Genomic DNA, 21,603 nt, shown 5'->3' on the forward strand with positions numbered 1-21,603 from the left:
CCCTCCAGCCGGCCCCGGGCTGCAGGTGGCAGGCTGCTCAGCAGGGGTATCAGATCGTGAGGCGGGTCCTCCTTTGTGCCAAACCCCAGACCTCTGTTGCACCAGTGCAGCAGCTTGCAAAAATAATTATTCTGTCAGATAATATTTTCAAATTCTGACCTTCACTACTGCTACCCCCTCCCGTAGAGCAAGAAGATAATGTGAGGATGCTTCATGGAAAGAAAGTGCCGGATCTTTTTTTCCTCAAGGCCTCCTGAGACAGCTGATACTTCTCATGCTTGAGAATTGAACTCCTCGGTTTATGTCCAGGCAGTTTTTCTCTTTAAAACAAACAAACAAAAAAACTAGGGTTGGTAAGTGGCCCCACTTGTGGCACAGCAGACAAAACAAGTCAGTTTGTAGTTTTACTCGCCGTTTTCGTTTCTGACTGAGCTCTACAAAGGCTCCAAGCTTATCTGATAGGATCTCCCCGCAGGGACTTAGCAGCTCCTGGCTTTCCAGGAGAGCAAACGCAGAGGGCTCTGCGGGGCATCCAGATGGAAGGGATTGGGATTGTAGTTATGCTTCAGAGCTTGTTGACAGCATGAGCATTTAGGTGTTTAACCGCAACTGGGCTCCCAGGAAACCAAAATGGTGTTCCAGAGAAGAGACCTCTGCTCTCTGCATAACTTAGCCTAATTAGCTCTAGAAGCACAGGTACAGCCCCATTGTCAGGACCATTGTCAGCTGCACATCCTGCTGTCAGTGAGGAGACCTGTACATACTCGGAAAAGCTGATGTTTTCCTCTGGAGCAGGGCTGCCTGCCTGTGTCCCCATTGCCAGAGGAGAAGCCGAATGCACAATGTGAAGGGGCTCTCTGGTCATTCTGAAGGCCAGATCTGACCACGTTAAATCCATTTTGTTAGTAAACCAAAGTTATGGGTTTTTTAAACCCTTTGTCTTTATGGATGACATAGACTCGGGACGTGGAGTTGGGGAGGGGGCTCTCCAAAGTGGCATTTAATCAGGACCAGTTGCAGCTCTGTGTCCAGCTGTTTGACCACTGCCGGTACGTCAGGCTCACCATCATGTGTGAGGTTGTTCTTTATGAATCACATCAACAGTGTTAGCAATATGAATTTGAAACGTGGGGCTTAAAATATTATACATCTGGGAAAAGGAAGGAATAAGGACTCTAGACTCTTAACTGTATACAGGCATGTTTTGTGGGGTTTTTCTCCAAAAGCTTAATAGTTGTAAGTAGGATCTCATTAGAGATGCACGCCTAGGCTTGTACAGCTTATGTTTATTTCAAAAGTGGGAGTAAGGGGGCAAATACTATGAAGTGAGCCATGTGGCTATCAGTTAATGACAGATACAGTTTAAAACCCTTGGAACATCCTTTTTTATTTAAAAAACTGAATTTCTATTGCATTCTCAATACTTTATAAGCAACTTGAACGAAATGGACTCTAAAGGTACATAAAACTGTCCAAGGTTAAGATAAAAATGTTTCATTAAAGTAAGGAAATCAGCTTGAGTAACTTTGCAAAACATGGGTGGAATTTTATAAGGAGTTGGGCTTTTTTGGGGGGGGGGGGGTGTATACAGGCTTAAATTAAAAATGAAAAAATAGCTCACCTAGCTGGTCCCTAGAGGTTGAGTAGAGTCTGATAAGATTAAGAGGATGATCAGGGTGAGAACTGAGTTATTGTTGGACTGTACTTTTCCCTTGTTGGGAGGGAAGGGTTATAAAGTGGGGTTATATAGGTGGGGCTCTGCACAAGAGTTTTAACACTATAGATCAAGGAGGTTTTTAATGAATATGTTGCCCTTTCCTGCTAAGCAGAGAAGAAAGAGTAGTAACATTAGAGGAGGAAGGGTGTGCACCCGGTGTCAGGACTGGATACTTGTGTATTACCACAATGTCTGTGTAGTGCTCAGAGAGGGCTTAACTCTGTATGTTTTGCATGTATTCTAAGATGCACTTTTTTTTCCCTCACATTTTCACATCTGTGAAATTGAGACTTCTTTTACAATAGCATCTTACAAATAATTGGCAGCATGTTAAAGTATTATGTAAAGTAATGGTGCTCCTTACGTTGGATGGTGTTTTCAATTAAATAAAAGTCTGTATTTGTTCAAGAAGGCAAAAATAAATCCATAGCTTAGGAATTGGAGCAGTTATGAGAAACTTAAATGGGTTTTCAAGATAAAGTCTGTAGGAAATAGATGACTGTGAGGTTTTTTTTCATTGTTGTTATTTTAGTTTAACTGTTGTCTTGGGTTCACTGAATATTTAGAATCTGTACATTTATGGCTTCTACCAAATTTGGGAAATTTTTGGCCATTATTTCTTCAAATATTTTTTTCCCACACTGATCCCTGTCCCCTCTCCTGTGGGACTTCAGTGATGTGAAGGACAGACCTTTTGAATTACCCCACAGGTCACTGAAGCTCTATTCATTTTCTTTCCAAAGCCTCATATTCTTCAAGTTGCAGACATCTATTGATTTAACTTTGGGTTCACTCTTTCCTCTGTCATCTCCATTCTGCTATTGAGCCCATCCAGTGAATTTTTTTATTTCAGATTTTATACTTTTTGGTTCAAAATTTCCATTGTTTCTGTCTCTCTGCTCAGAATTTTTCTTTCTTATCATTGCATCTTCACCTCATGGAATATAGTTACAATAGCTGCTTTAAAATCGCTGATGATTCCTAAAGTCTGGGTTATTTTAGGGTTGACGTTTTTTTCCCTTGAGAATCGGTCACATTTTCCTGGGGCTTTTGGGATGGGGGTATGTCAAGTAATTTTGGATGCATCCTGGACATTTTGTGTCCACTTTGGATCCTGTTACATAACCCTCTGGAGGATGTTGAGTTTTGCTTTTGGTTTTGTTTTCAGCAGGCAGTCCCCCTGGTTAGGTGCAGACTGCAAGTTGTGTCTTGCTTTCCCTGGGTGGTGATTCTAGTGTCAGTTCAATTTCCGTAGCCTTTGCTGTGCTTCTCTGAGTCTGTCCTGCACGTGTACCACCCAGAGGTTAGTCTGAGATGGCAGTGGTTTAAATCTTACTTGAGCCTTTGCTGCACTGCTTTGCATCCGCGCCTGGGCCACGTGCGGGGTCACGCACGGATCATGGGCCTCCTCGTCTCCAGTTCTCCACTCTCTTCATCCCTACGCTTCCTAGCTTTCAGGGCCCCTTTCCTCTGGGCTTCTGACCAGAAGATGGGGTTTCTCTCCGAGTTTCACCTGCTGGCATCCCTGCCGCTGTGCAGCTCTGGGACTGCCTTTGGACAAAACCACAGACACAAGAGAGCGGAGAACCGCCAAAGACCCATACCCACATTGTTGGGACTTCGGGGCTTCTCTCCTTGGTTCTTCAGAAAGTGGGTGTTTCTGTTAAAGTTTTAGCTCCCACACCACTACACAGCTCTGCTACAGGAGCTCATACTCGGGGTAAGGCTGTGAGAGAAAATATCCTTTCCCCACGTTCACTTCCTCCACAATCCGCTGTATTGAGTCCACTCCGCAGGGTCCTCAAGTATTTGCTTCTTGTGTTTTGTCCAGAGGTTTTGGTTTTAGCGGCAGAAGACAGAGCCGTAGTGGGCTTACTCTAGGTCAGAATCAGAACTCCTACTCTCTTTAAGTTATTTAAATCAACTCTCTAGTTGGCAGTAGAGGGCTGTATTAAATGGGATCCCTTCCTATTCTGTTGCTCTCAGTCTGCTCATCTGGCATCTGCTCATTCCTCTCTAATGAATGAAATCAGGAATCTAGACTAGAGAATGCTCTGCTGGGGAGAATCAAAATAAGAGTTGGTGATAAGGGTGGCGGTCCAGTGGTTAGGACTCTGCACTTTCACTGCCATGGCCCGGGTTCAGTCTCTGGTCAGGGAACTAAGATCTTGCAAGCTGTGCGGCAGGGTGAAAAGAAAAGAAAAAAAGTTAGCAGTAAGGGCATATATCAGGTTGTTGGTGGGTTGCTAAGGCAACCAACAAATCCCACTGCTTTTTCCTCGTGTAATCTTAAATTGATTTTTTAAAATTTTAGCTTTGAGATAGGATTCACATACCTATAATTCATCAACTTAAATCATACAATCCAGTGTAAAGTTCACGAGGCTATGCAACCATCACTAAGTCAGGTTTAGAACATTTTCATCACCCCAGATAGAAACCTTGCACCCATTAGCAGTCATTCTCTGTGTCCCCCGACTCCTCTGGCTCTAGACAACCACTAAGCACTTCCTGTCTCTGTGGCTCTCTTTTGGACATTTTATATAAATGGAATCATAGAACATGTGATCTTTTTGTGACTGGCTTCTTCCGCTTAGAATAATGTTTCCAAGATAAACCTGTATTGTAGCTTGAATCACCACTTAATTCCTTTTTATGGCCAAAGTAATATTCCATTGTATGAGTATACCACATTCACTTATTCATTCATCAGCCAACATTTGGGTTGTTTTCATGTTTTGGTTATTATGAATATTATGCTGCTGCTACCATTCAACTACAAATGTTTGTGTAGACATATGTTTTCATTTCTCTTGGATGTATACCTAGGAGTGGAATTGCTGGCTTATATAACTCTGTTTGAGGAACTGCCGGACTCTTTTCCAGAGTGACTGTACATTCCTCCCCCCAGCAGTGTATGGGGGTTCCAGTTTCTCCACATCCTCACCCGCACCTGCTGCTGTCTCTGATTATAGCTGTCCTCAGGGTGTGATGTTGAACATCCTTTCATGTGCTTTTTGGCCTCTTTGGATAAATGTCTGTTCAGATCCTTGGCCCATTTTTAATTAGGCTGTCTTTTTGTTTATTGAGTTGTGAGAGTTGTTCACATAATCTGGATATGACTTGTAAATGTTTCTCCCCATTCTGTGGGTTGTCTTTTCATGCTCCTGACAGTGTCCTTTGAAGCACATAAGTTTTTAATGTTGATGAAGTTTGATTTATACATTTTTCCTTTGTCGCTTGTGCTACTGGTATATTGAAGAAGCCGTTTCCTAGACCAGAGTCACAAAGATTTACTCCTGTGTTTACTTAAAAGGATTGTTATGGTTTTGGCTCCTACACTGAGGTCTGTGATGCATTTGGAGTTCATTTTTGTATATGGTGCGAGGTGGGAGTCCAGCCTCATTCTTTTTGCATGTGGATATCCACTGTCCTAGCATCATCTGTTGAAAAGACTATTCTTTCTCCATTGAAATGTCTTGGCACCACTGTTGAAAATCAATTGACCATAAAATAGGTTATTCTAGGTATCTTCATCTGATTAAAATTTAAAAGGATATTAAAGAAAGCTAAATGTTTCCATGTTTCCAGTGTGCCTTGTTATTTTGGTGTTATATACATCATCATTTTTGTCTGCAGGTCGTGTCACGGGCTGGCTTGTAAGGATCGCAGAATGTTCAGTCTAGCAGAGCTCGCTATTTATTTATTTGGTTGCGCCTGGTCTTAGTCGCGGCTAGCGGCATGCATGTGGGATCTAGTTCCCTGACCAGGGGTCTAACCTGGGCCCCCTGCATTGGGATCTCAGAGTCTTAACCACTGTGCCACCAGGGAAGTCCTCAGCAGAGCTCTTTAAGACCACTGAATGCTGGCCCCGCTAAGGAAACAGGTCCAGAAAGGTCAGGTGATCAGTCCAAGGGGCTTATTATTCCTTATGGGCAATATACAAAGAGCTCTAAACTTTAGAGTAGAGCTTTCAATACATAGAGCTCTAACCACAGCCTAGTTGGATTAAACTGGGCAGTTCTACCTGAAAATGTTTTTCTAGTTGCTATTCAAAATGAAATCACTCACCAAAGGCCATTGTCAGTGCTGTATAGATATTACAGGTATAGCTACTGATTTTGGCATGTAAGGTTATATTTAAAAATCCTCTTTAATAGCCCTGGTTCAGTGACATAAAACAGAATCATGTTATTGATTTCTTAAAAAAAGAAATGAGTTTTCTTGATTAATTTGGTCATTTAAGAAAAGACTGCATTTTAATGCCGTCTTGCTTGTTACCTTTATTTTCTGGACAGAAATATAGCTGGAGGTCAGGTCCTTCTTAATGAAACCGCCGAGCCAGAGTCTGAATAGGCTTCATCTTTGCCATCGATACAGTTGCCTTATTATTATACGGGACCATTTAATCCAGACCAATGGGAAGCAAGCTCTGAGTTGTGACCCCTAATTAAAGAGTCTCGGAGCTTCTCGCTCTGACAAGTATAAAGTTGTGGTGGCTTCTGGTGCTGCCGCCGGCTGTTAGGGAGAGTGAGTGGGGCGTAAATGTTACATTTGCTCCATCTGCAAGTGTTATAATAAGTTATTCAGAGCTCTTAGCACAGGACCAACCAGAGCGTGCCTCCCTCTCGGTTCCAGCACGTTTTCCTGCCCATCAGATGGATGCTCCTCTGTTGGAGTCTTTGGAAGGTTCTGGTGTCTTTTGTTTTAATTGGCGGGCTCTAGCCGACTCCCATGGTGTGATTTTCATTAGAGAGGGGCTGGAGGAGGGGGAGTGTTGGAACAGCCCTCCAAACCCAACCATGAATATTAAACATAATACAATTACAGCTCTCAGACCAATTATTTTTTTCTTTGCAACGGGCAAAGTTGATGAAACACACGCTGGATGGGGATTCACGTCTACTATTGGCTTCTTTTTGTCCCTGGAATCAGTTGTCTTGGCATGTTTGCGCCCGTTTGCTGTCCTACCTGTTTCCCCACGTCAGGCATTTGATTTGCGCGCTGAGGGTACGGGCTCTGCCAAGGAACGCTGCTGTTCAGATTGGGGCTGCGCTGTCAGGTGTGTGAGGCAGACAGCATTTCTTAATGTGAATGGTTTGTGTGGACTTCACACCCCGTGCTGTTTGCTATCTCCGTCTGTCAGCCAGAAACCAGAACGATGCCTCTCTAAGGAGATTCTTCCGAGTGCTTTTCCTTTTTCCCTGTGGGGAGAAGTTCGAGTCTGTTTTTGGCCCATTTTTGTTTTCCTTAGTGATACAGTACACTAATGCTGTATCTTTCGGTGTATCTGTGTATTTTGTTTGGAGCCATCCATGCTGGTATCTAAATACAATAGGAAAACAGATGGCAAACTTTGAACTTCTGGACCAAATTTGTGTTTGCCTTTGTCTCCTTAACAGCCAAACTGTAAATTATGGAGTATAAATATTCAACAGAGGAGCTCTTTATGAAAATCACCAGAACAAAATAGACCCTTATTAACCAAATATGCACTGAAAAGTACTCGAGCTAAACATTTCTCCCACCCCCCCTTCCTTTTCAAGTTCCCATTAGTAAGCAGTGCAGCTGTAGCCTCCAGGCAGCGTTCCTTTCACAGCAGCTTTACCTTTTCTCTCTTCTCTCACCCTCAAATGCCTGAAGATTAGTGTCTCTAAATGCTGACCAGGGGAGCTCTTTGTCTCCAGTGCGTTTCATGCTCGCTCTGCAGCTCCTGGTCACAGACCCCTCCTTGGGAAGGGGGGCGGGAGACCGCCTCTCGGTCCTCCATGCTGCTGCACGCTTAGAAGCAGCCACGGACCTCGCCTCTGTGTGCTGACTATAGATTTCTAAAACCCTGTTTTATTTGAAACAAAACATCCACATGGGAGTGTATATAAGGTATGTTGTGTACAATTTAAAGAAGAACAGAAAGCCTGGGCATCCCCTCCCCTGCCCACTTAAGCAGCAGCAGGACCAGTACTTGTGAAGGCCTGTGAGTGCCCCTCCCAGTCAGGAATGAGTTCTTGTTTCTTAAACAACATGGCAGTGTCTAGAATAAAAAGCGAAAGCCACCTTTCTTCTCCTCATGCCTCCATTAACACTCTTCCCCAAGATAACTGCTGTACCACTTCAAGTATGTCCTTCCAGAATTTTATCTTTAAATTTTTTTTAAACAGGTAACCTACACCTTTAAAACTGAATTCAAAAGCACAAAAAAGGATGTGTAGGGAGAGGTTGTCTCCTGGGGGCTTGTCTTTCCTCAGCGGAGGCTGTGTTACATGCAGATGTGTGCACCACGCATCCCCCCCGCCCCCCCGGGTCACACAGCTGGGCCCAGGGCACTTGGTGTGTGGCCGTGTTAGGGCGACGGCTGCCCTCCGTGTGTGTAGCTCTGCCTCAGCCTCTGATGCCTGTGCAGGTCTCCACGGTGCAGATGCACCATCGTGGCATCAGCTGATGGAGCTAGGTGACGTGCCTTCCCCATTGAGTCATTCAGATTCATGACGATGTAAATACTGTTTCTCATTTTTCCCGTTGGTCTAATTATCATAATGTCTTTTGGTCTCAGGTTGCTTTTAAGACCTCTTTTGTCTTTTGCAGGTTCCCACTTTATTATGATACTGTTTGATGTGTATTTTAATTTATTCTGATTGGTGCTCATGAGTGTGAGTATGCCCAGCTTTCATTTCGGAAAAATTTCCGCAATTAACACTTTGAATATTGCTTCTTTGCCATACACTGTATTTTTTTCCTTCTGGAATTTCTTTTGGGCATCCCCTTCCATCCTTCCTGTCTCCTAATCCTAACCCTTCTTTCACATTTTTCACCTGTTTCTCTCTTCGTGCTCCATTCTAGGTAACGTTTCAGATTTTCTAATTTACAAATGCTTTGTCTAATCTGCTTCTAGCCTACCTAATGAGTTTACTTTCAGGGATTATGTTTTCTTGTCTGTACTGCTTTTTTTTTTTATAAAGCAGGGTCTCAGTACTCCCCTCGGGTAGACTCCAGTCTTCCAGTCTGGCCCCTGTGGTACAGGAGGAGCCAGTCCCATTGCTTCCTGAGACTGGCACCTGCCAACAGCCTCACTCCCACCACACAAGCATACAGGCAACCAAAACTGCAGCTCAAAGCTCTCCAGGCTGGTTTTGTGTGGGCCCTAGGGAAGTTGCTTACTCTGTGAGCTCAGCAGTGCATTTAAAAGGATGTACTTCTATCTTATCCGGCAGTATTAAGTGATTTTCAGTGGGAGGGGTCAACAGGGTGCCTGAAACAGAAGCCTCATCTTTGCTACGGAAAAAGTACTGTGGCTAATGGCCTTGTATATATGTGTGTGGATGTACACAATATAGCCTATATAAAATCCTAGAAGCAGAATTGCTAGGTCAAAGTGAAGTATATTTTTTTTGTTGGATATTGCCAAATCACTTCCCAGAGAGAGGCTAGTGGTCACATCAGCCGTACAGAATTACCTCCTCCATCCAGGGCTCACCAGTGTGGAAGGTCTCAGAGACCAAAGACAACCGAGACTACCAAACTTTACCTTTGCTAGGGAGACAGGTAGACAAGTGACATTACTGTATTGTATCAATAGTTTTAGTGTGTAATTTCTCTCATTACCAGTGAACTTGAACATCTTCCATGTGTTTAAAAGCCGTTAGTATTTCTTTTCCTGTGAACTGTTTATCTTTTCTCTCAGTTTAATAATGGGTTATCAATCTTTACTATCAATTTGAAGGATTTTTTTTTTTTTTCAAGAAATCAGCCAGTCTCTCCAGTGTATTTTCCCCAGTTTTCCATTTACCTTGACTTCTTTTTTTGTTTTTTAAAAAAATGTTTACAAAGGCCTTCCTATCCTGAATATTTTAAATTGTTTAACTCTTGGAGCCCTCTATAATTAATGTTGGTATAATGTATATGGTAGTGCTCCAAACTGAGCAAGTTATTACAGGGTATTTTGCCTATAATTCTAATTTAAGTGGGATCTTTTCTTCAATTACATTTTTTAAAACTAGTGGTTGTTTGTACAAAGGATAGTTATTGATTTTGACATTAAAATACATTTGAATTATTACTGAATTACCTTGGATTGTCAACCCTAATGATAAATTTGTCCACTTCTCATTTTCTTCTTTTATCTAATGGTATCTGATTTTTTAAAATAATGTTAAATAATATTGGTAAAAGTAGATTACTATTTTTTTTTTTCTTTAAGACTTTTCATTAGGAATAAGTGTCCTATTTAATCTAATCTCTCTTTAGCGTCCACGGAAGTGACCCTGGCTATGGGTTTCTTGTCATAGTGGCGTGGTGGACCACAGGAATGGACATCCTAGATGGAGTCCACTTGCTGGTAACATGTTGCTGTGAATTCTATTAGTTGATATTTTATTCAGGTCTTGGCACTGGTGCAGATCTGTAGCTGTCTTCTATCGTGCTCGCAGTGTCAGGTTTTGGGTAATAACAGAATGCTGGCTGCATGTAAAGAGGCAGAAGCTTTCCTCTTTTTGCTGTGCTGTGGCTCAGTGGATGTAGCCCAGGTTGCGGGGAGGGCTGTTCCTTCCAGGTTGGGCCCCTTTCGCTTGTTCTTGTTTTGCAGGGACGGGTTGCTCCTTGACAGCTTTCCCAGCTTGCCCCGAGTTCTTTGATCTGTTTGGATTTTCTGTCTCCTGGGGGTCAGCTTTGATAATTCTTATTTTCCTGGGAAGTCATTTATTCATCTAGGTCTTAAAATTTGGAGATTTAAAATAACTCAAGAAACAGAAAACCTGAGTAGAGTATAATGATGAAAGAAACCAAATTATTAAAAAAAAAGGGGGGAATCTACCTACAGAAAAGAAATTAGGTCTATGTGGGTTTTTTAAATTGAAATATAGTTGATTTATAATTCTATATTAGTTTCAGGTATCATGTGGAGTTTTTTGTTTTTTTCCTGGCAAGTTTTATCAAGCATGTAGTAAACTGTACCCTTCTCATCATTATGAAGTACTCTTAGGCTAATGCTTTTTGCTCTGAAATCTACCTTTTCAGGTATTAAAATTGTCTCCTCTCTTCCTTGTCAACTGCAAATGTGCCTTTTGTGTGTAGCATATATTCAGTTTTGCTTTGTGACCTATTTGAGCTTCTTTCATGGCTCTGTCCACCCAGGTGACGTGTTAGGTCTTTCTAAGCTGTCTGCTACATCCAGTGTTTGTTTCATACATCACTCTGTGGCCTGTGCGTCGGCTCCTCATGGTCCTTCTGATATTTTGCCACATCACTTTCTTTGAGAGCATCCACGGGTAGCTCACTTTGAATCCTTTTCTGTTAAAAACAAAAGCAAAGAAAACTCTTCATTATGCCCTCAAACTTGGTAGGTAAGCTAGGTATAGAATTTCCAGTTCAAGTAATTTCCTCTCAGAACTCTGAACATAATTTGTGCTATAAACTCTTATAGGCACTCCTGTACCTGTAAGAGTTTAGGACCTAGAACATGTTTGATATAATCCCGTCTTTCCACGTGTTTTGTGCCAGACATGTTTGTTCAGCTCCCTGCTCGCCGGTGGCATCTTTTCAGGGCAGCGATCATCTCTTCCTCTCTGTGCACCATAGGGGCTGTTAAATTCACCTTCACTGAAATGTTGCCACAATTTTAGCTCTTGTGGCTTATTTCAGGAACTGTGTTCATGTTTCCAGTGGATAAGAGAGTTCTGATTGTCTAATTTATGCTTATATGGAAATTCAGCATATACTTGTACAAAAAGTAGCTTTTAAAGACATCCTTAAAGAAATTCTGATTATTACAAGGTAAGTACTTATCTCAAGACTTGAGATAAGTGACTGCCCAGTATCCACATGCTCTGACCACGATGCTGTTGTGCTTAGTCAGCCGTAGGTGCAGTCCCCTTTCCAAATGTCAGCAAGGTGGGGATGAAAAAAGCTGAGTTAAATACCCGAAAAGTGGTGTTTTCCCACCAGGTAAGGGTTCGGTTTGCAGGCAGATGTAGCTGTTTTACATCTTGCTCTTAACAGACTTTTACACGAACAACAAAACTGCCACACTGGGCAGTACACTTACCCTTTGGACAGGCTTCTCGGGCCAGCGTCCCCCCAGAGGCACCAGGCCAGGCGTCTCCCCTGTGGAGCACATGAAGCCAGCAGCAGGGTAGCTGGTGTATTTGTCCTGAGTCGTCTTTGCTCTGTGCTTGCAGCGGTTGTGGGTGCTCTAAATTAGTTCATTTTTTGTGCCTCTTGGCCTCCTGTGAGAGTACACTAAGGAGGAGGTGAAAGTTCAGTATCAGTGTCTGGGTGTTTGTAACGGAAGGGGTTTCACGTTGTCTCGTAGGGCTGCTGTGCACCGAGCAGCATGGCTGAGGCGGGATTGTCAGTCCAGGCCGTAGTGCTCACCTCTGTGCTCCCCTCGGGCCCACAGGGTGAGGATCCACGACCTCCGCACTGACACGATCGCCCTGTCCGTCTCTGCCCACCAACGTGGAGTCTCCGCAGTCCAGATGGACGACTGGAAGATTGTCAGCGGGGGCGAGGAGGGCCTGGTCTCTGTGTGGGATTACCGGATGAACCAGAAGCTGTGGGAGGTGCACTCCAGGTACGGGTGTTCCTCGGGTGCGTCTAGGAACCACAGCAGCAGCAGTGACGGTATTAGCCAGCCTCTGAGCCGGGCACTGTTACCTCGTGGTCCTCACTGTAACCCTACCAGCCAGCTGCTGTCATACCCACGTCTCAGATGAGGGAATGGGCTCAGAAATGGAGCTGGTCACCGTTCCACTGTTCAGACTGCCACAGCTCATACCAGCTCAGGTAGAGACCACAATGGGACAGGCCAGACAGCGTGTAGGGGCGCTGCAGGTCGTCCGTCTGCCCCCAGGTGGGTTGGGCCCAGGCCCCCCATCCTCTACTCCAGGGAGTCTTGACCTTCCTTACCATTTACAAGGGCACTTTGGACTAAAAGTAATTAGGCTTCAACTAAGGAAGCATTTGTAACTTTAACCTTTAGCTCTAAAATTCAGGGGAGAGATATTCTCCCAAGCACAGCAGCTGGCTTCACAGACGTAGGTAAATGGATACTAAAGGGGCCTAAGTGGTAAAACATTTCAAGTTTGCTTCTAACCTTTAAAGCAGAGGTGGCCTCACCTGGAGATCAGCTGGAGCTGACCCAAGGCCCTCTCACCTTGCTCACGGCCCCCCAGCCCCCCCATGTCTGTGGGAGACAGACCACGAGTCCCTCCCACCCCTGCCTGTCCCTCAGCACCGCTCTAACAAGATGTTCTAGGGCAGGAGGCCAGATACACACCAAGACGTGTCCCCACTAACTGCAAGGCATGATGTAAACACTGCTCATGGGTCTAGTTTGAGGTCAAAAGAGGAATTGGTTTCTCTCTCCGAGGGCAGGAGTAGCCAGTGCTTGGGCCTGCAGCTTCCTCAGACCAGAGCCCAGGGTGCCCTCTACGCCACCTGGCTCTGTCCAGCCCTGCCTGCCGTGGTGATGCACCAAATTGCCACCAGGTGGTGCCAAAAGGCAACTAAAACTCACACCTTGGAAGTCTGAATTCTCTTACCTGCCTTCAGGGACACCCTTTAATTTGTTCTAAAGACCTGGCTTCAACCTGGCCTCTAGGACAGCTTCCACTGCAGTCCAGGCCTCCATGGACTGCCACCAGCAGCTCTGTTTTAGTTCACTAGGCCTGCTCTCCAGATATCATTTTTCTCTCCCTGAAAAGCTGCACTCCCTTGGACGGGTCATTCAGGTAAAGCCAGGGTAAGGTCGTGCCCAGAACTGTCATCCTGTCCCAGCCTTCCTGACTCGTTTGCAAACGCACATCCAGTTCTCACCAGTGCAGAGTGGCTTGTCCCAGAGAAGGTCACCAAAGCAAGGCTGATGCCTCGTCCATCTCCTGCCAGGATTCTGGTACTCACTTGAGTCCTCGCGGCCCTGCCCGCTGCCAATCCCGACTCCCTCTTGAGCTCTGATCCTGCTGTTGCTCAGCCTTCTGCCCCTTCGGCCACATTCCCCAGGTCCTCGCATCCCTCCTCAGCCAGCTCTCCCTTGACCTCCCCTTTCTGTCGCTGGTACTGGCAGTCAGCCAGCTGCAAGCCTGGGACTGAGCCCCGACCTCTCCCTTCCCTGTTCTCGTTGTGGCTTTGTTTTCCATCCCTCCTGCCTCACTGGGCCTTGAGCGAAGTCCTCCAGCCACACTTTCTCAACTGGTGCCGCAGACCCTGGACTCAGGCGCTCCCTTACTTTCATTACTCTTGAGAGAATCCTCTGTTCTGGCCAAGACACCTGTCCCCAGTGCAGCTGCAACTCAGCCTGAAGGGATGCCCCCCCCCCCAATCCCCTCCATGCCACCCTCTGCCCTTCTGAAAGGGCCTGGCTGATGGGCCAGCGTCTCCTGGGGCCTGGCAGACCTTTTCAGTCTGTGCCAACGTCTCCTGTTGCTCTTCCCAAGTGCTCAGTTCTGTGTCTCATCTTGTAGCTTAACATCTCTCGTGCTGTAGAAATGCTATTTTTTTGTGGGAATGGATCTCACCTTCTTAACAGCTGGGGATCTCTGATGGCAGGCAGCTGCTTGCATTAGACATCTTTCTATCCTGTGTCTCCTGGCTCAGTGCACCACTGGAAAAAAGTTTGTAGAATGAACAAAAGCCCTTGCTACATAGGTTGCAAGCCATTTTGTTCCAAAGCTTCCTGAGTGTGTTTTCACAACCCAGAGTACACGTGTCATTTGTAGCCCTCTGACTTCAGGACTGGCGGCCCTTTGTGGGGCACCACTCGACACGCCCTGCAGCTGGGGAGCCTGGCTCAGAGCTGGAGTCACTCATCCAAGGCCAGCCAGCCAGGGGGGCAAAATGGGGCTGTTCTCCAGCACGTGTGTCTGAATTGTCTCAGGTGTTTCATCTTTTATGTCCCAGCGTACCAGTACGTTTAGGGCATCAGCCAGGGAGCACAGGGCCTTTGAGACGTGCTTCTGGAGTAGGCTCGGCGAGTGGCCTTGCTTCTGCTAGCTTTGGGAACTGAGGCCAGACACTGCCCCTCTGGGGACCTGGTTGCCTCCTCTGTAAGGGAAAAGCCTGGCTTAGACGCTTCTAGAGTCCCTTGCAGCTCCAAACCTCCAGGACCGCAGTAGCAAAGGTCGGATGTGCTGAGTTTCAGTGGGACCTACCTTGACGAGCGTTCCCTCCCTGTGTGTTCCAGACACCCCGTGCGGCACCTCTCCTTCAACAGCCACAGCCTCATCACAGCGCACGTGCCCTACGAGCGGGTGGTGCGCAACGCTGACCTAGACAACTTCGCCACCCACCGGAGGTCAGTGCTTGGGTTGGGTTGGTCTGGGTTTGTAGGAGGGCCGAAGAGACGCTCTTAGCTTGGCTATTAGAACACCCCAGGCCACACTGTTCCCTACCTGACGTACCCTCGGCCCAGCTGTTCTTTTCACAGAAGTCAGGAATATACATGTAGATGCGGCAGAGTGATATTAGCCAATAACAATTGCTGAGTGCCTGTTTCAGGCGCTTCAGCAGGACGGTGCGGGGGGCAGTAGGGACACGGGGAGGGCCACACGTGCCAAGAGCCCGAGACAAAAGGCTCAGGGACCTGTGGTGTTAGAATCCTAGCGACAGTGGCAAAGCCCAGTCCTCGTGCTCAGCCTGCTGGGTGACAGCTGCCAGAGGGGAGGCCCTTGCAGGAGGCTCAGGGGCCCTTATTACTGGTGGCCTGGCTTCCGAGTGACTCTTCGTGAAGCTTTCCCCGCCTGCCTCCCTGCTCACCCAGGTGCCTCCCAGCACTCCATTCCCTCCATCAGATCTGTCTGCTCACCTGTTTATCTCCAGTCCCAGGATCTGGAGTGTCCGACACACTGTGGGCTCAAAACAAACGTTTGTCACGATGAATCCCTCTCCTGTGTCAAGCAAATGCCTGCTGCAGAGACAGAAGTCACGGGGGGCAGGGGCTGGGAACCAACACTGACCCCGCCACCGTCTCTGTGCTCTCTCTAGACACCAGGGGCTGATCCAGGCCTACGAGTTTGCAGTGGACCGGCTGGCCTTTCAGAGCACCGTTCCCATCTGCCGTTCGTCCTGTGACACCATACCGGGTTACAGCTACGACCTGGCACTTGCTTTTCCCTACGACAGTGTTTAGGGAATCGCCTCACTTGGGAGCAAGGAGACGCATGGGAAGCAGCAACTCTGTGAAGTCTGGAGCTGCAGAGGCGCACCACACTGGGTTTTAGGTGTCGGGGGAAGAAAGCAGCCCCAGGCGCACTCGTGTGGCCGCGCACATTCCTCTACTGCCTTTGCTTTTCTCCTTTGCCAGTTCATGTTTCTCCAGCTGCGTTTGTCAGGGCTCGTTTCATCTTACCCTGTTCTCTCTCCCATGGCTTTGAGTACCGCCACTGATGGCTCAAGTTTGTACCGCCTTCCTCTGTGTTCCTCCCCCTTAGCCCTGCCTCTGCTCCCCACCTGTCTCATGAGGGTCACCCTGGGGTCTCCCCACATCGTTCTGCACACTACTCACAGGCCTTGCTACTGCTCTCATGTAAGGTCCTTCTGCAGCCCACTCCCCCTCTTCCCAGTCTCCAAACCCTGTCTTCTTTGGGGGCCTTTGGAAATGCTGGTCTCTGAGCCTACAAGGCCCCGACACCCACTGAGCCCTTGGATCTGAGATTAGGAACTCAACTCTGGGTTGTCTTCTCTGCCACTACCCCCAACCACCACCACCCAACCTGGGAGAACAGTACTTTTTCCTGGTAGCTTTTAACATGGTTTATAATTATATATTTATACAATTACTTCATTAACAACTGTTTTGCTTCCTATTGTGTCTATGACACACGATACAAACACATTTTCTACATATTGAATACACAGCCATCCTCCATGTGGGGTGGAAGATGATGGATTCTGGAGTAGAGAATGAGAGGAGAGAGACATCGGAGGATCCGTCATGTTAAACCACTGAGATAAACTAGGGCAACACGAGAGACCAGTTCATAAAAAGCTTCCATTTCCAGAGGATTAAGAGGGCAAACCCTTGCATTACTCTTGATTTAGACTATTGTAAGCAGCAGCCACCTAAGCTACCTTCAAAACATCAGAGCAAAAAGCTGATAGAACCACACAGAGAAACAAAACCCATGTACATGGTGGGTGATCAAATCAATAAAAATATGTAAGCATTTGGAGGATTTAGTATAACTTATAAGCTAGACACGATGTAGATAGGATTCTGTCCTTTTTCAAATACCCCATGGACCATGCACAAAAAATGACCATGTATGAAAGGCCACTAGGAAAACCTCAGTTACACAAAGCAATACCAGACAGGCCCAATCCAGTGCCCCAATCCCAATGTGATACAATTAGAATTAACAAAAAACTAAACAAAAACACCTGGAAGCTCCAGGCACTCCTGAATTAACTTGGTTTCAAAGAGGGAAAGAAAAATGGAAAATAGGAACTCTCTAGCCCAAGGTGACAGTGGGAGCCCTGAACACCAAGACTCAGGGGACAAGGAAAGAATGGGGTGGGGAGACGTCGTGACTTTAAATCAATGTGCCAAGCTGTCACCCCAGAAAGCTTAAAAAAGATCACAGTGATCCTAAACAAAGTATAAAGGAGTTAAATCAGGATAGAAACACATTAATGAACTAGGAAACCAACAAGTGGTGAAGTTGATCATAAAGCCAAAAGCAGTTTTTTGAAAAGACAAAATATACAACTCTTGATAAGGGGAAAAAAGACGGCATAATCAAACAGTATCTTCAGCGTGGGGGTAATGTCCCCTCTGATCCAAGAGCAAAGTGAAACTTTCCTGCTGTTCACGGGTGCGAACGGTTGGGAAATACACCATTCCTCGGAGGCCTAGAACTTTTGAGTGGTGAGGGTTTTGGAAGGCTTTTCAGATTGAGATCCTCAGTCATAAAAAATCCACATCCAACTAGACAGGATGACAGAGCCAGAGGGAGAGCCCAGAGTGGGAACCATGCCCACAGTCCCGAGAGCATTGCTTTCCCTCAGGCTGCCTTCCCGGGAAGGTGGCTGTGGCAGGAGAGTTTTCTGCTTCCTTTCAGCAAACCCCATTTCTTCATAAATGAAGTCAGTCTGCAGCTGGCAAATGCAGTATGTGTTTTATTTACGCTCACCGCCGTGTGGCGCTCTGACCCCCTAGTGACCTTGCTTTAGACGGTTTTCACCTCTCACAGACTTAGTGCAACTGGACCACTGGGGAAAGTTTATTTTCTCTTTTAAGAAGCAGTCCCTTTCAGTCTGATTCCACAGTTCATTTTGCAGATGCATTCTCCCTCCTAGCTTTGCAGGAAATTAAGGATAATGGAAGAGTTCAAAAGAAATTAGACCCAGAAAATTTTACTGAAAGTAAAAATAGTTTTAAACTACTTTCATTCACTGCCAACTGCTGGTCCAGTGTAAAATGTTACAAGTGTGGGGTTTTTGGTCCCAGCCTGTTGACAATATCTTCCATTCATGAAAACCACCTGAGTTTTGTGAAGGAGAGTTTATTGGACCCAAATTATCATCTCCAAGCACGCCAAGCTCAGTCAGCATTTTTTGCTGTAAACCTTACATCCTGGCAGAAATCGCCCTGATGGGAAAGGATCAAAGTTCTTTTATGAACCAGCAGTTACCAGTGGCTTAAAAAAATCTTGGCCCACGTCCACCCCCTCCTGCTCATCCCAACCTCACCTCTGTCTCCACTGGCTATTTTGTGGGAGCCTCGCAAGTTCTGAGTGCTTAGCTGACGTAGCATCTACTTTCCTTTTGTGGCTCTTCTGCTTTTCAGCCTCAGCCCCGGGTCTCCCCTAAAGACAAGAGAGACTTGGATATCCCGCTGGGGGAGCCAGAGGGCCAGACACCAGAAATCTTTGTCTTACCTTAACCACTGTATGACTTTCGCTTTCTACTTTATAACATGTCCATGTTGGTTCTGGTATTAAATTTTTAAAGTGTATTTATTGCTGAAATTACTTGTCATCCTGGCATACTACTTTACCAGCTCTCCCCCACCCTGGAAATCTCACCTGGCATGTTGAATAGGTTTTCCCAAAACCACTATTAGAGGGGTTCTTAGCCCAGGATCCAAGAAACCCACACAACCATATGTGAAACTGCATAAGGGCATTTTCTGGGAGGACGTATGGCTCTTTCATCAGATTCTCCAAGGGAACCACGGCCCCCCTGAGAATGTCCTCTGTGGCCGCTAGACTGTGCTTTGCAATCGCGGCCCTGTGCTGCCTTGGTGCCGCCGCTGCCCAGGCAGCAATTCGTTTGAAGAGACATCCCAGGGCCGACATCACCTTCCCCTCCCGAGGGAAAGCTGACCACACCAGGTACCTCCTCCGTACCCCTCCTCAGCACCAGAGGCCCCACATTTGAGGGGACGGCGCGTCCCATTCTCTGTGCAGATGACAGACACCGGCGACTGCAAACCAATTGTGCTCACCGTTGGAGAGAAGCGCTTCCTGGTAGGGGGCACAGCCTTCTCGTTACGACCGTCCACAGCCTGTCAGGACAGGCCGGTCTGTGACAGTGGCTGCGGCGGGGGCCGGCCAGCCTTCCCGACTCCGACTTTCCTCTGAGCAGCAGCTGCGGCAGCTGGGAGCGTGTGGTGCTGGCCGCCCGGCCACGGTGCCCCCAGCCATGCAGACCTGGGATCTGCCCGCCTCACCCGCGGCCAGGCCAGATGGCTCCCTGGCTGTGGCGGCGGGGCCCGCGGTGATGTGGACAGAGGCTGCCTGGAAGGGGCGATGGCACAGCTCCTCTCACTGGGCTCCTGCTGGTGCCACGTGGGCGCCAGTCTGCTCTCCACCTCTGATGGTGGGCGGGGGCTTCCGAGCAGAGTTTCTGCACCGGGGACCTTTTTTCCCCTAGGAGGGCAGGGCAGGCTCCCCTCCACCCACTCCTGTATCTCCTCTCCCCTTGCCTGGTGCCAGCACAAACGCTGCCTGTTTGTCAGGGATGCGGCAACCATAAACTGCTCCTCTGAGAACAGCACATCCTCTGACCTTACTGCTGCCCTGTGGACCACTCCTGGGGTAACGACCAGAAACCTAGTCCCTTGCTGACCTGTTCCACATGGGGACTGGAAAGAAGAGCAGCCACCATGGGCCCTTCAGAGTCCTCAGTCCTGGGGCCAAGTTCATCCACCACTGAACCCCTGCTGGCACTTGTTCACTGATTCTGGAGAAGCCCAGAGACAAAGGCAACAGTGACACCCGGCTCCTCCCACTCAACTCTCCAAGGCCTTCCCAAGGTCACGGTGTGGGAGGACAGCTTGCAAAGCTGGTGTTTGCAGAACCCTTGCCAAGGCAACTTGTATTTTTAACTCTCCATCAGCCTATGTAAGTCACTGTGCCGTCTGCAGTTCAGCTCCAGCCTGGTGGACCTCAGGTAGCGGAGACAGGTTCAGCAGCTCAGCAACAAGGACCAGATCCATACATGACCTGCCTCCCATGAGCAAAGCGCACCAAGATCTTTCCAGTCCCTGGGATCAGAAAATAACACTTGTTCTGGTGAAGTCTAGCAATAATGCGTTCCCTCAGAGGGTGCTTGGCCAAAATTGGAAGCTGTTACTTACTCCATTCGCTTATCCATAATTCATGTTTAACGTGGCTGCAGAAGGTTTCCCCTGAGCTTCTCATATTAGATTTCCATTACACAGCCCTTTTGTACACCTACCACATTGCCATGTTTGTGTCAAACTGCCGTATTCTTTTAACAGCCAAAAGCTGAGTTCTGGTAACTTTTGCCCTTGGTAATATGCTTTCGGCCGATTCCTGGGATATAGGTGGAGAGAGGGGACCTCACCCTCAGCCCGCAGACTGCGGACACTGTCCCTGCTCCGTCTCCTCCAACCACGGCCTGAGGTCCTCGAAGCACTGACTTCAAATATTTAACTTAGCACTGGTTAGGCACGGGTATAATTCCTAATAGAAGGAAAGCTGTAAAACAAGTGCATCTGTTGATTTCTCAACGTCCCTATTTTAGAACAAACACATCACCTGCGTTGGGCTGCTTCAGATGTGAGGAGAGGCTGCTACACTCGCGCAGGGTCTCTGCAGCCAGAAAGCCCCTCCTGGGCACGTCCACTGGTCCAGCAGGTAACAGGAGCCGTTTCCCAGCCTCCAGCCTCTGCAGACCGCACTGCCCAGACAGCCATCCTGAGAGGCGTGCCCAGAGCAGTGAACCTGTTCTTTCTAATCAAAGGCCAGCAGACTGGGAAGAACCACTCTGCCTAGGAGCAGGCCTGTACCAACTAAGAGCCGACCCTGATCACCCCCTGAACCACCAAATGAGTGAAAACACCACATCACACACACAGTGCCCTGGGAGCCGGCGGGGGAGCCCCAGGCGGACTCTGGCCCACGCTCTGGTGGAAATGAGCCCCAACCCTGCTGATCAGACAGCATCCTCAGTGATGGTGAACAAATCAGCTCACTTTTGAGCAGCATGGACCAGGCTCAGGGTGAATAAATCTCATTCTAATTAGTGGTGTAGGTAAGCCAAGGCCCAAAGCTTTAAAGACATGAGGCCAGCCCTCAGTGGTCTGAACAAGTGCAAACGCTTGCTGTGTGCCCACACGGGCCACGTCTCCCAAGCTCGGCAGGGGGGCTGGTGGCAGATTGATTATTTGTAAAAACAAAACAACAAAAAAAAAACACTTTATATTAATGAACTGCCTTTGTTGAGAAGTACAAAACAGAAGCAAATTGGGAGAATTCCAGAAAATCCAGCCTACGGTGGCCACACCAGCAGTCCTGCTGCTCTGTGACTCTGCGGGTCCCTGGCTGTTGTGCAGGGCCGGGAAGGACACGGCACGGGGAGCGGGGGTGGGATGCACACTTCTGCCAGGCTCCAGGGGTCTCACTGGAGACCTGTCCTGGAGAAGAGCTAAC

At 47.3% G+C, this 21,603-nt stretch overlaps 1 protein-coding gene across 1 annotated transcript in view; it reads left to right on the forward strand.

Annotated features, from left to right (window-relative positions):
* Positions 1-18,659, forward strand: part of FBXW8 (F-box and WD repeat domain containing 8) — a 121,630-nt gene extending 102,971 nt beyond the window's left edge. Inside the window, exons 9-11 of the mRNA XM_057744593.1 lie at positions 12,108-12,281; positions 14,889-14,999; positions 15,689-18,659. Coding sequence (XP_057600576.1) covers positions 12,108-12,281; positions 14,889-14,999; positions 15,689-15,833 — 430 coding nt within the window. The 3' untranslated portion in view covers positions 15,834-18,659. The remainder of the gene's footprint in view (positions 1-12,107; positions 12,282-14,888; positions 15,000-15,688) is intronic.
* Positions 18,660-21,603: the final 2,944 nt, after the last annotated feature.

This window comes from Hippopotamus amphibius, chromosome 8, assembly GCF_030028045.1.
Source record: "Hippopotamus amphibius kiboko isolate mHipAmp2 chromosome 8, mHipAmp2.hap2, whole genome shotgun sequence".
NCBI lineage: Eukaryota > Metazoa > Chordata > Mammalia > Artiodactyla > Hippopotamidae > Hippopotamus > Hippopotamus amphibius.